This window comes from Taudactylus pleione, unplaced genomic scaffold (genome assembly GCF_031769625.1).
Source record: "Taudactylus pleione unplaced genomic scaffold, aTauple2 ptg000278l, whole genome shotgun sequence".
Taxonomy (NCBI): domain Eukaryota; kingdom Metazoa; phylum Chordata; class Amphibia; order Anura; family Myobatrachidae; genus Taudactylus; species Taudactylus pleione.
Genome location: NW_028284680.1, coordinates 2,078,715 through 2,092,554, shown reverse-complemented (window position 1 = coordinate 2,092,554; position 13,840 = coordinate 2,078,715). Strand labels below are relative to the sequence as shown.

The 13,840-nt window shown below is 40.5% G+C and overlaps 1 protein-coding gene across 2 annotated transcripts in view; it reads left to right on the top strand.

The window, feature by feature from the left end:
- Window positions 1-13,840, top strand: part of GLB1L2 (galactosidase beta 1 like 2) — a 155,731-nt gene that overhangs the window by 46,256 nt on the left and 95,635 nt on the right. For both annotated transcript variants that reach the window (XM_088481831.1, XM_088481830.1), the window contains exons 6-7: window positions 12,590-12,682; window positions 12,863-12,944. In XM_088481831.1, the coding sequence (XP_088337957.1) occupies window positions 12,590-12,682; window positions 12,863-12,944 (175 nt within the window). The remainder of the gene's footprint in view (window positions 1-12,589; window positions 12,683-12,862; window positions 12,945-13,840) is intronic.

The window sequence follows — 13,840 nt, the reverse complement described above, 5'->3', positions numbered from 1 at the left end:
GCAGCAGGGTATAGTATAACTGCATCAGCATAACACCCTAATAACCAGCAGGGTATAGTATAACTGCATCAGTATAACACCCTAATAAGCAGCAGGGTACAGTATAACTGCATCAGTATAACACCCTAATAACCAGCAGGGTATAGTATAACTGCACCAGTATAACACCCTAATAACCAGCAGGGTATAGTATAACTGCATCAGTATAACACCCTAATAACCAGCAGGGTATAGTATAACTGCATCAGTATAACACCCTAATAACCAGCAGGGTATAGTATAACTGCATCAGTATAACACCGTAATAAGCAGCAGGGTATAGTATAACTGCATCAGCATAACACCCTAATAACCAGCAGGGTATAGTATAACTGCATCAGTATAACACCCTAATAAGCAGCAGGGTACAGTATAACTGCATCAGTATAACACCCTAATAAGCAGCAGGGTATAGTATAACTGCATCAGTATGACACCCTAATAAGCAGCAGGGTATAGTATATCTGCATCAGTATGACACCCTAATAAGCAGCAGGGTATAGTATATCTGCATCAGTATAACACCCTAATAACCAGCAGGGTATAGTATAACTGCTTCAGTATGACACCCTAATAACCAGCAGGGTATAGTATAACTGCATCAGCATAACACCCTAATAACCAGCAGGGTATAGTATAACTGCATCAGCATAACACCCTAATAACCAGCAGGGCATAGTATAACTGAACCAGTATAACACTCTAATAAGCAGCAGGGTATAGTATAACTGCATCAGTATAACACCCTAATAACCAGCAGGGTATAGTATAACTGCATCAGTATAACACCCTAATAACCAGCAGGGTATAGTATAACTGAACCAGTATAACACTCTAATAACCTGCAGGGTATAGTATAACTGAAACAGTATAACACTCTAATAAGCAGCAGGGTATAGTATAACTGAACCAGTATAACACCCTAATAACCAGCAGGGTATAGTATAACTGCATCAGTATAACACCCTAATAACCAGCAGGGTATAGTATAACTGATCCAGTATAACACTCTAATAAGCAGCAGGGTATAGTATAACTGGATCAGTATAACACCCTAATAAGCAGCAGGACATAGTATAACTGCATCAGTATAACACCCTAATAACCAGCAGGGTATAGTATAACTGCATCAGTATAACACTCTAATAACCAGCAGGGTATAGTATAACTGCATCAGTATAACACCCTAATAAGCAGCAGGGTATAGTATAACTGCATCAGCATAACACCCTAATAAGCAGCAGGGTATAGTATAACTGCATCAGTATAACACCCTAATAAGCAGCAGGGTATAGTATAACTGCATCAGTATAACACCCTAATAACCAGCAGGGTATAGTATAACTGCATCAGTATAACACCCTAATAAGCAGCAGGGTATAGTATAACTGCATCAGCATAACACCCTAATAACCAGCAGGGTATAGTATAACTGCATCAGTATAACACCCTAATAAGCAGCAGGGTATAGTATAACTGCATCAGTATAACACCCTAATAAGCAGCAGGGTATAGTATAACTGCATCAGTATAACACCCTAATAACCAGCAGGGTATAGTATAACTGCATCAGTATAACACCCTAATAACCAGCAGGGGATAGTAGAATAGCATCATTATAACACCCTAATAACCAGCAGGGTATAGTATAACTGCATCAGCATAACACCCTAATAACCAGAAGGGTATAGTATAACTGCATCAGTATAACACCCTAATAACCAGCAGGGTATAGTATAACTGCATCAGCATAACACCCTAATAACCAGCAGGCTATAGTATAACTGCATCAGTATAACACCCTAATAACCAGCAGGGTATAGTATAATAGCATCAATATAATACCATAATAACCAGCAGGGTATAGTATAACTGCATCAGTATAACACCCTAATAACCAGCAGGGTATAGTATAACTGCACCAGTATAACATCCTAATAACCAGCAGGGTATAGTATAACTGCATCAGTATAACACCCTAATAACCAGCAGGGTATAGTATAACTGCATCAGTATAACACCCTAATAACCAGCAGGGTATAGTATAACTGCACCAGTATAACACCCTAATAAGCAGCAGGGCATAGTATAACTGCACCAGCTTAACACCCTAATAAGCAGCAGGGTATAGTATAACTGCATCAGTATAACACCCTAATAAGCAGCAGGGTATAGTATAACTGCATCAGTATAACACCCTAATAACCAGCAGGGTATAGTATAACTGCATCAGTATAACACCCTAATAACCAGCAGGGTATAGTATAACTGCATCAGTATAACACTCTAATAAGCAGCAGGGTATAGTATAACTGCACCAGTATAACACCCTAATAACCAGCCGGGTATAGTATAACTGCATCAGTATAACACCCTAATAAGCAGCAGGGTATAGTATAACTGCACCAGTATAACACCTTAATAACCAGCAGGGTATAGTATAACTGCATCAGTATAACACCCTAATAACCAGCAGGGTATAGTATAACTGCATCAGTATAACACCCTAATAACCAGCAGGGTATAGTATAACTGCATCAGTATAACACCCTAATAAGCAGCAGGGTATAGTATAACTGCATCAGTATAACACCCTAATAACCAGCAGGGTATAGTATAACTGCATCAGTATAACACCCTAATAACCAGCAGGGTATAGTATAACTGCATCAGTATAACACTCTAATAAGCAGCAGGGTATAGTATAACTGCACCAGTATAACACCCTAATAACCAGCCGGGTATAGTATAACTGCATCAGTATAACACCCTAATAAGCAGCAGGGTATAGTATAACTGCACCAGTATAACACCTTAATAAGCAGCAGGGTATAGTATAACTGCACCAGTATAACACCTTAATAACCAGCAGGGTATAGTATAACTGCATCAGTATAACACCCTAATAACCAGCAGGGTATAGTATAACTGCATCAGTATAACACTCTAATAAGCAGCAGGGTATAGTATAACTGCACCAGTATAACACCCTAATAACCAGCAGGGTATAGTATAACTGCATCAGTATGACACCCTAATAAGCAGCAGGGTATAGTATAACTGCATCAGTATAACACCCTAATAAGCAGCAGGGTATAGTATAACTGCACCAGTATAACACCCTTAAAACCAGCAGGGTATAGTATAACTGCATCAGTATGACACCCTAATAAGCATCAGGGTATAGTATAACTGCACCAGTATAACACCCTAATAAGCATCAGGGTATAGTATAACTGCACCAGTATAACACCCTAATAACCAGCAGGGTATAGTATAACTGCACCAGTATAACACCCTAATAACCAGCAGGGTATAGTATAACTGCATCAGTATAACACCGTAATAACCAGCAGGGTATAGTATAACTGCACCAGTATAACACCCTAACAAGTAGCAGTGTATAGTATAACTGCATCAGTATGACACCCTAATAACCAGCAGGGTATAGTATAACTGCACCAGTGTAACACCCTAATAACCAGCAGGGTATAGTATAAATGCACCAGTGTAACACCCTAATAAGCAGCAGGGTATAGTATAACTGCATCAGTATAACACCCTAATAAGCAGCAGGGCATAGTATAACTGCATCAGTATAACACCCTAATAAGCAGCAGGGTATAGTATAACTGCATCAGTATAACACTCTAATAAGCAGCAGGGCATAGTATAACTGCATCAGTATAACACCCTAATAACCAGCAGGGTATAGTATAACTGCATCAGTATGACACCCTAATAAGCAGCAGGACATAGTATAACTGCACCAGTATAACACCCTAATAAGCAGCAGGGTATAGTATAACTGCATCAGCATAACACCCTAATAACCAGCAGGGTATAGTATAACTGCATCAGTATAACACCCTAATAACCAGCAGGGCATAGTATAACTGAACCAGTATAACACCCTAATAACCAGCAGGGTATAGTATAACTGCATCAGTATAACACCGTAATAACCAGCAGGGTATAGTATAACTGCACCATTTTAACACCCTAACAAGTAGCAGTGTATAGTATAACTGCATCAGTATGACACCCTAATAACCAGCAGGGTATAGTATAACTGCACCAGTGTAACACCCTAATAACCAGCAGGGTATAGTATAACTGCATCAGTATAACACTCTAATAACCAGCAGGGTATAGTATAACTGCATCAGTATGACACCCTAATAAGCAGCAGGGTATAGTATAACTGCATCAGTATAACACCCTAATAACCAGCAGGGTATAGTATAACTGCATCAGTATAACACCCTAATAAGCAGCAGGGTATAGTATAACTGCATCAGTATAACACCCTAATAACCAGCAGGGTATAGTATAACTGCATCAGTATAACACCCTAATAAGCAGCAGGGTATAGTATAACTGCATCAGTATGACACCCTAATAAGCAGCAGGACATAGTATAACTGCACCAGTATAACACCCTAATAAGCAGCAGGGTATAGTATAACTGCATCAGCATAACACCCTAATAACCAGCAGGGTATAGTATAAGTGCATCAGTATAACACCCTAATAACCAGCAGGGCATAGTATAACTGAACCAGTATAACACCCTAATAACCAGCAGGGTATAGTATAACTGCATCAGTATAACACCCTAATAACCAGCAGGGTATAGTATAACTGCATCAGTATAACACTCTAATAAGCAGCAGGGTATAGTATAACTGCACCAGTATAACACCCTAATAACCAGCAGGGTATAGTATAACTGGATCAGTATAACACCCTAATAAGCAGCAGGGTATAGTATAACTGCATCAGTATAACACCCTAATAAGCAGCAGGGTATAGTATAACTGCATCAGTATAACACTCTAATAAGCAGCAGGGTATAGTATAACTGCATCAGTATAACACCCTAATAACCAGCAGGGTATAGTATAACTGCATCAGTATAACACCCTAATAAGCAGCAGGGTATAGTATAACTGCACCAGTATAACACCCTTAAAACCAGCAGGGTATAGTATAACTGCACCAGTATAACACCCTTAAAACCAGCAGGGTATAGTATAACTGCATCAGTATGACACCCTAATAACCAGCAGGGTATAGTATAACTGCATCAGTATAACACCCTAATAAGCATCAGGGTATAGTATAACTGCACCAGTATAACACCCTAATAAGCATCAGGGTATAGTATAACTGCACCAGTATAACACCCTAATAACCAGCAGGGTATAGTATAACTGCACCAGTATAACACCCTAATAACCAGCAGGGTATAGTATAACTGCATCAGTATAACACCGTAATAACCAGCAGGGTATAGTATAACTGCACCAGTTTAACACCCTAACAAGTAGCAGTGTATAGTATAACTGCATCAGTATGACACCCTAATAACCAGCAGGGTCTAGTATAACTGCACCAGTGTAACACCCTAATAACCAGCAGGGTATAGTATAACTGCACCAGTATAACACCCTAATAAGCAGCAGGGTATAGTATAACTGCATCAGTATAACACCCTAATAAGCAGCAGGGCATAGTATAACTGCATCAGTATAACACCCTAATAAGCAGCAGGGTATAGTATAACTGCATCAGTATGACACCCTAATAAGCAGCAGGGTATAGTATAACTGGATCAGTATAACACCCTAATAACCAGCAGGGTATAGTATAACTGCATCAGTATGACACCCTAATAAGCAGCAGGGTATAGTATAACTGGATCAGTATAACACCCTAATAAGCAGCAGGACATAGTATAACTGCATCAGTATAACACCCTAATAAGCAGCAGGGTATAGTATAACTGCACCAGTATAACACCCTAATAACCAGCAGGGTATAGTATAACTGCATCAGTATAACACCCTAATAACCAGCAGGGTATAGTATAAATGCATCAGTATAACACCCTAATAACCAGCAGGGTATAGTATAACTGCATCAGTATAACACCCTAATAACCAGCAGGGTATAGTATAACTGCATCAGTATGACACCCTAATAAGCAGCAGGGTATAGTATAACTGCATCAGTATAACACCCTAATAACCAGCAGGACATAGTATAACTGCACCAGTATAACACCCTAATAACCAGCAGGGTATAGTATAACTGAACCAGTATAACACCCTAATAACCAGCAGGGTATAGTATATCTGCATCAGTATAACACCCTAATAAGCAGCAGGGTATAGTATAACTGCATCAGTATAACACCCTAATAACCAGCAGGGTATAGTATAACTGGATCAGTATAACACCCTAATAACCAGCAGGGCATAGTATAACTGCTTCAGTATAACACTCTAATAACCAGCAGGGTATAGCATAACTGCATCAGTATAACACCCTAATAAGCAGTAGGGTATAGTATAACTGCATCAGTATAACACTCTAATAACCAGCAGGGTATAGTATAACTGCACCAGTATAACACCCTAATAACCAGCAGGGTATAGTATAACTGGATCAGTATAACACCCTAATAACCAGCAGGGCATAGTATAACAGCATCAGTATAACACCCTAATAACCAGCAGGGTATAGTATAACTGGATCAGTATAACACCCTAATAACCAGCAGGGTATAGTATAACTGCATCAGTATGACACCCTAATAAGCAGCAGGGTATAGTATAACTGCATCAGTATAACACCCTAATAACCAGCAGGGTATAGTATAACTGCACCAGTATAACACCCTAATAAGCAGCAGGGTATAGTATAACTGCATCAGTATAACACCCTAATAAGCAGCAGGGTATAGTATAACTGCATCAGTATAACACCCTAATAACCAGCAGGGTATAGTATAACTGCATCAGTATAACACCCTAATAACCAGCAGGGTATAGTATAACTGCACCAGTATAACACTTTAATAAGGAGCAGGGTATAGTATAACTGCATCAGTATAACACCCTAATAACCAGCAGGGTATAGTATAACTGCACCAGTATAACACCCTAATAAGCAGCAGGGTATAGTATAACTGCATCAGTATAACACCCTAATAACCAGCAGGGTATAGTATAACTGCATCAGTATAACACCCTAATAACCAGCAGGGTATAGTATAACTGCATCAGTATAACAACCTAATAAGCAGCAGGGTATAGTATAACTGCATCAGTATAACACCCTAATAACCAGCAGGGTATAGTATAACTGAACCAGTGTAACACCCTAATAAGCAGCAGGGTATAGTATAACTGCACCAGTATAACACCCTAATAACCAGCAGGGTATAGTATAACTGAACCAGTGTAACACCCTAATAAGCAGCAGGGTATAGTATAACTGCATCAGTATAACACCCTAATAACCAGCAGGGTATAGTATAACTGCACCAGTATAACACCCTAATATCCAGCAGGGTATAGTATAACTGCATCAGTATAACACCCTAATAACCAGCAGGGTATAGTATAACTGCACCAGTATAACACCCTAATAAGCAGCAGGGCATAGTATAACTGCATCAGTATAACACTCTAATAACCAGCAGGGTATAGTATATCTGCACCAGTATAACACTCTAATAAGCAGCAGGGTATAGTATAACTGCATCAGTATAACACCCTAATAACCAGCAGGGTATAGTATAACTGCACCAGTATAACACTCTAATAACCAGCAGGGTATAGTATATCTGCATCAGTATAACACCCTAATAACCAGCAGTGTATAGTATATCTGCATCAGTATGACACCCTAATAAGCAGCAGGGCATAGTATAACTGCACCAGTATAACACCCTAATAACCAGCAGGGTATAGTATAACTGCACCAGTATAACACCCTAATAAGCAGCAGGGTATAGTATAACTGCATCAGTATAACACCCTAATAAGCAGCAGGGTATAGTATAACTGCATCAGTATGACACCCTAATAAGCAGCAGGGTATAGTATAACTGCATCAGTATGACACCCTAATAAGCAGCAGGGTATAGTATAACTGCATCAGTATGACACCCTAATAAGCAGCAGGGTATAGTATAACTGCACCAGTATAACACCCTAATAAGCAGCAGGACATAGTATAACTGCACCAGTATAACACTCTAATAAGCAGCAGGGTATAGTATAACTGCACCAGTATAACACCCTAATAACCAGCAGGGTATAGTATAACTGTATCAGTATAACACCCTAATAACCAGCAGGGTATAGTATAACTGCATCAGTATAACACTCTAATAAGCAGCAGGGTATAGTATAACTGCACCAGTATAACACCCTAATAAGCAGCAGGGTATAGTATAACTGCATCAGTATAACACTCTAATAAACAGCAGGGTATAGTATAACTGCACCAGTATAACACCCTAATAACCAGCAGGGTATAGTATAACTGCACCAGTATAACACCCTAATAACCAGCAGGGTATAGTATAACTGCACCAGTATAACACCCTAATAAGCAGCAGGGTATAGTATAACTGCACCAGCATAACACCCTAATAAGCAGCAGGGTATAGTATAACTGCACCAGTATAACACCCTAATAAGCAGCAGGGTATAGTATAACTGCATCAGTATAACACCCTAATAAGCAGCAGGGTATAGTATAACTGCATCAGTATGACACCCTAATAAGCAGCAGGGTATAGTATAACTGCATTAGTATAACACCCTAATAACCAGCAGGGTATAGTATAACTGCATCAGTATAACACCCTAATAAGCAGCAGGGTATAGTATAACTGCATCAGTATAACACCCTAATAACCAGCAGGGTATAGTATAACTGCATCAGTATAACACCCTAATAACCAGCAGGGTATAGTATAACTGCATCAGTATAACACCCTAATAACCAGCAGGGCATAGTATAACTGCACCAGTATGACACCCTAATAAGCAGCAGGGTATAGTATAACTGCATCAGTATAACACCCTAATAAGCATCAGGGTATAGTATAACTGCACCAGTATGACACCCTAATAAGCAGCAGGGTATAGTATAACTGCACCAGCATAACACCCTAATAACCAGCAGGGTATAGTATAACTGCATCAGTATAACACTCTAATAACCAGCAGGGTATAGTATAACTGCACCAGTATAACACCCTAATAACCAGCAGGGTATAGTATAACTGGATCAGTATAACACCCTAATAACCAGCAGGGTATAGTATAACTGGATCAGTATAACACCCTAATAACCAGCAGGGTATAGTATAACTGCATCAGTATAACACCCTAATAAGCAGCAGGGTATAGTATAACTGCATCAGTATAACACCCTAATAACCAGCAGGGTATAGTATAACTGCATCAGTATGACACCCTAATAAGCAGCAGGGTATAGTATAACTGCACCAGTATAACACCCTAATAACCAGCAGGGTATAGTATAACTGCATCAGTATGACACCCTAATAAGCAGCAGGGTATAGTATAACTGCATCAGTAAGACACCCTAATAACCAGCAGGGTATAGTATAACTGCATCAGTATGACACCCTAATAACCAGCAGGGTATAGTATAACTGCATCAGTATGACACCCTAATAAGCAGCAGGGTATAGTATAACTGCATCAGTATGACACCCTAATAAGCAGCAGGGTATAGTATAACTGGATCAGTATAACACCCTAATAAGCAGCAGGGTATAGTATAACTGCACCAGCATAACACCCTAATAAGCAGCAGGGTATAGTATAACTGCACCAGTATAACACCCTAATAAGCAGCAGGGTATAGTATAACTGCATCAGTATAACACCCTAATAAGCAGCAGGGTATAGTATAACTGCATCAGTATGACACCCTAATAAGCAGCAGGGTATAGTATAACTGCATTAGTATAACACCCTAATAACCAGCAGGGTATAGTATAACTGCATCAGTCTAACACCCTAATAAGCAGCAGGGTATAGTATAACTGCATCAGTATAACACCCTAATAACCAGCAGGGTATAGTATAACTGCATCAGTATAACACCCTAATAACCAGCAGGGTATAGTATAACTGCATCAGTATAACACCCTAATAACCAGCAGGGCATAGTATAACTGCACCAGTATGACACCCTAATAAGCAGCAGGGTATAGTATAACTGCATCAGTATAACACCCTAATAAGCATCAGGGTATAGTATAACTGCACCAGTATGACACCCTAATAAGCAGCAGGGTATAGTATAACTGCACCAGCATAACACCCTAATAACCAGCAGGGTATAGTATAACTGCATCAGTATAACACTCTAATAACCAGCAGGGTATAGTATAACTGCACCAGTATAACACCCTAATAACCAGCAGGGTATAGTATAACTGGATCAGTATAACACCCTAATAACCAGCAGGGTATAGTATAACTGGATCAGTATAACACCCTAATAACCAGCAGGGTATAGTATAACTGCATCAGTATAACACCCTAATAAGCAGCAGGGTATAGTATAACTGCATCAGTATAACACCCTAATAACCAGCAGGGTATAGTATAACTGCATCAGTATGACACCCTAATAAGCAGCAGGGTATAGTATAACTGCACCAGTATAACACCCTAATAACCAGCAGGGTATAGTATAACTGCATCAGTATGACACCCTAATAAGCAGCAGGGTATAGTATAACTGCATCAGTAAGACACCCTAATAACCAGCAGGGTATAGTATAACTGCATCAGTATGACACCCTAATAACCAGCAGGGTATAGTATAACTGCATCAGTATGACACCCTAATAAGCAGCAGGGTATAGTATAACTGCATCAGTATGACACCCTAATAAGCAGCAGGGTATAGTATAACTGGATCAGTATAACACCCTAATAAGCAGCAGGGTATAGTATAACTGGATCAGTATAACACCCTAATAAGCAGCAGGGTATAGTATAACTGCATCAGTATAACACCCTAATAAGCAGCAGGGTATAGTATAACTGCATCAGTATGACACCCTAATAAGCAGCAGGGCATAGTATAACTGCACCAGTATGACACCCTAATAACCAGCAGGGTATAGTATAACTGCATCAGTATAACACCCTAATAACCAGCAGGGTATAGTATATCTGCATCAGCATACCACCCTAATAACCAGCAGGGTATAGTATATCTGCATCAGCATAGCACCCTAATAAGCAGTAGGGTGGCTGAACCAATGGGGATGGGTGCTGCTATAGGCAGTGGGGAGGAGATGATGGTATCAGTGAGGGAAGGAAAATCACATCAGGGCGGAGGGCCCTGCTCGTAAGAGCTTACAGTCCAAAGGATTGATAGCTGGAATCTTGATTGGATAGAAAGTTTTATACATCTTCCCTATTTACTATTGCAAAGTCATTTTACCTTTGACTTTGAATAATGTTTGTATTAATATAAAATAATATAAAAACCTCATCCCCCTGCTTAGCACGTTACACCGGCCAGGTGCCTGCAGAATAAACGCACATGAGAACGGCCTACCCACCACAAGGACGCCTTGTTTTCTGCAATATAAGTACTACTGTAAGAACCAGCAGCTGGTAGTGTTATTACATGCGTTCCTCTATGCAGGCAGGATGGTGATTGATCATTTGCGTTCGGTATAGGGAGTACCGACTGCTTATTCTGCCCCAAGTTTCACATTTCTGATCTCAGTACAGATAGATTGTATAGTGACATGCTTCAGCTGCCAAATTGTTGTGCTGTTATGCAGCGTCAGGCTATCATTGCACAAACTTAAGAAGGGATTTAGGGCCTGATTCAGAGCCGGACGCTATATGCGGTCGCTCATTCAGAAAAAAGGGGTGGCTATTCAAATGAACCGTTCGCTCTTTGCGGTCTATTCACGCCTCTAGGTCTGAACGAGCGAACAAAACTTGCAGTAGTTTTTTGGGAAACTACGCCCCCTGGCCGCTCGCATCCTACGTCATGTCCGCTATTCATTTGATTAATCGAGTACATCGACCAGGGTATGAACTGCTCGCTATTCTTGTGGTTGGTTTTTCCTATCGCAATCTTGCGAGCAGTTCTGACTATAAAATAACCCAGTGACGTGGTCAATGACGCTGCTGTATTAATTATGCACACCCATAAAACGCCCGTTTTGACCTTTAAGCACGCCTGCGTTCGGATCTCCACTCCCCGTTTTCAAGCACCTTCCCCTGTTACCACCCACATTCGCCTCCTCCTGTCCCTCAAGATAGCAGGCATTCGCTATTTAGCAAACAAACGATTTTCGGCCGCACTGACTTGTTCGCGCATGCGTATTACGATCTGTACGCAAGCGCAGTTGTGCAAACATCGCTCGGAATGAATGAGCGGCCGCTTACGAGCGCCTCTGAATCGGGCCCTTATTTTCCAGCTCCAGTTCAGCGTGAATGAATTTATTATTACATTATGTCCATTGTGTTTTTGAATACTATATTATGCCATTTTCTATAGCATCAGACTGTTATGTGGATGTACTACCATGGGTAGAAATACAGACTTTAAATATTCCAATATCTACACAGGTTATGACTATAAAATAGCATCAGAGTTATCTATGATAGGAGGTTTACTTGGAATAATGGACCTGTCTCTTTGTACGATGTAACACGGTGTAGTCTGTTCCCAGTACACCAAAGGCGGGCCGATAATCGCTGTACAGGTGGAGAATGAGTACGGGTCATACGCTAAGGACGCCAACTACATGGAGTTTATAAAGACTGTAAGTACTGCTGTGTTAGTCCCATCATACATACATCTATTAGCGCCCAGATTAATATCACTGAGTATACAATGGCACAGAGATTTTGTTACTTATATATTTTCTATCTGTAGAACAGTACACACACTAAACAACGTTACTCCCACCGTCACACAGCTACTAACTTTTATCTCACACCAGGCCCTTGTACGCCGAGGGATCGCAGAGCTGCTACTGACGTCTGATAACAAGGATGGGATCAGCTCAGGCAGTATGGAAGGAGGTAGGCAGTATTTATCCCTGGCAACAAGTATTTACATATAGCCTTATACTTTTTTTTTTTTTTTTTTTTTACTAAGGAGAAAGTGTTTGCTGGACTCTCAGTACTTTTGGTATAGGGAGTACCGACTGCTTATTCTGCCCCAAGTTTCACATTTCTGATCTCAGTACAGATAGATTGTATAGTGACATGCTTCAGCTGCCAAATTGTTGTGGTGTTATGCAGCGTTAGGCTATCATTGCACAAACTTAAGAAGGGATTCATTTTCCAGCTCCAGCTCAGCGTGAATTCATTTATTGCTAGATTATGTCCTTTGTGTTTTTGAATACTATTTGCCATTTACTATAGCATTAGACTTTTATGTGGATGTACTACCCATTTTTGTCCACTAGATGCTGCTGTTGTATCTCCGTAAAGAGTGGAAGAGTGTGATCTAAGGGGCTGATTCATTACGGATCTCAACTGCAAATACGCACGGAGACGGGCGATTGTTGCGTTCTGCTCATGCGTATGGTGACTGGGGTGATCGGAGAAACGTAGGTGTCAGCGCGTTTTAACGCCGTTACTGTGGCGTGCATAAATTAGCCACTGCAATGGCATATGTAGCTTGAGCCTTCACTGCGTGAGATTAAGATTAAGCAAATTCTGGGTAAGGTCAGACCTGTAGCAATTGTGCGCGAGGCTCCGATGTTACTGGTTGGTGCCGATGTTTTTGCATACTTGCTAAGTATTATGGATGATGGCATTGCGATCGCAAACATTTTACGTATTTTCTTCTTCGGGGTCCATAGGGCTCCACAGGGAGACAATGGGGTGTAGGTGGTGCTTGGAGGACCCGGACACCAACAGCAAAGCTTTTTTTCTATACCAGGATGCTCCGATCCCCTATATCCCGCCAA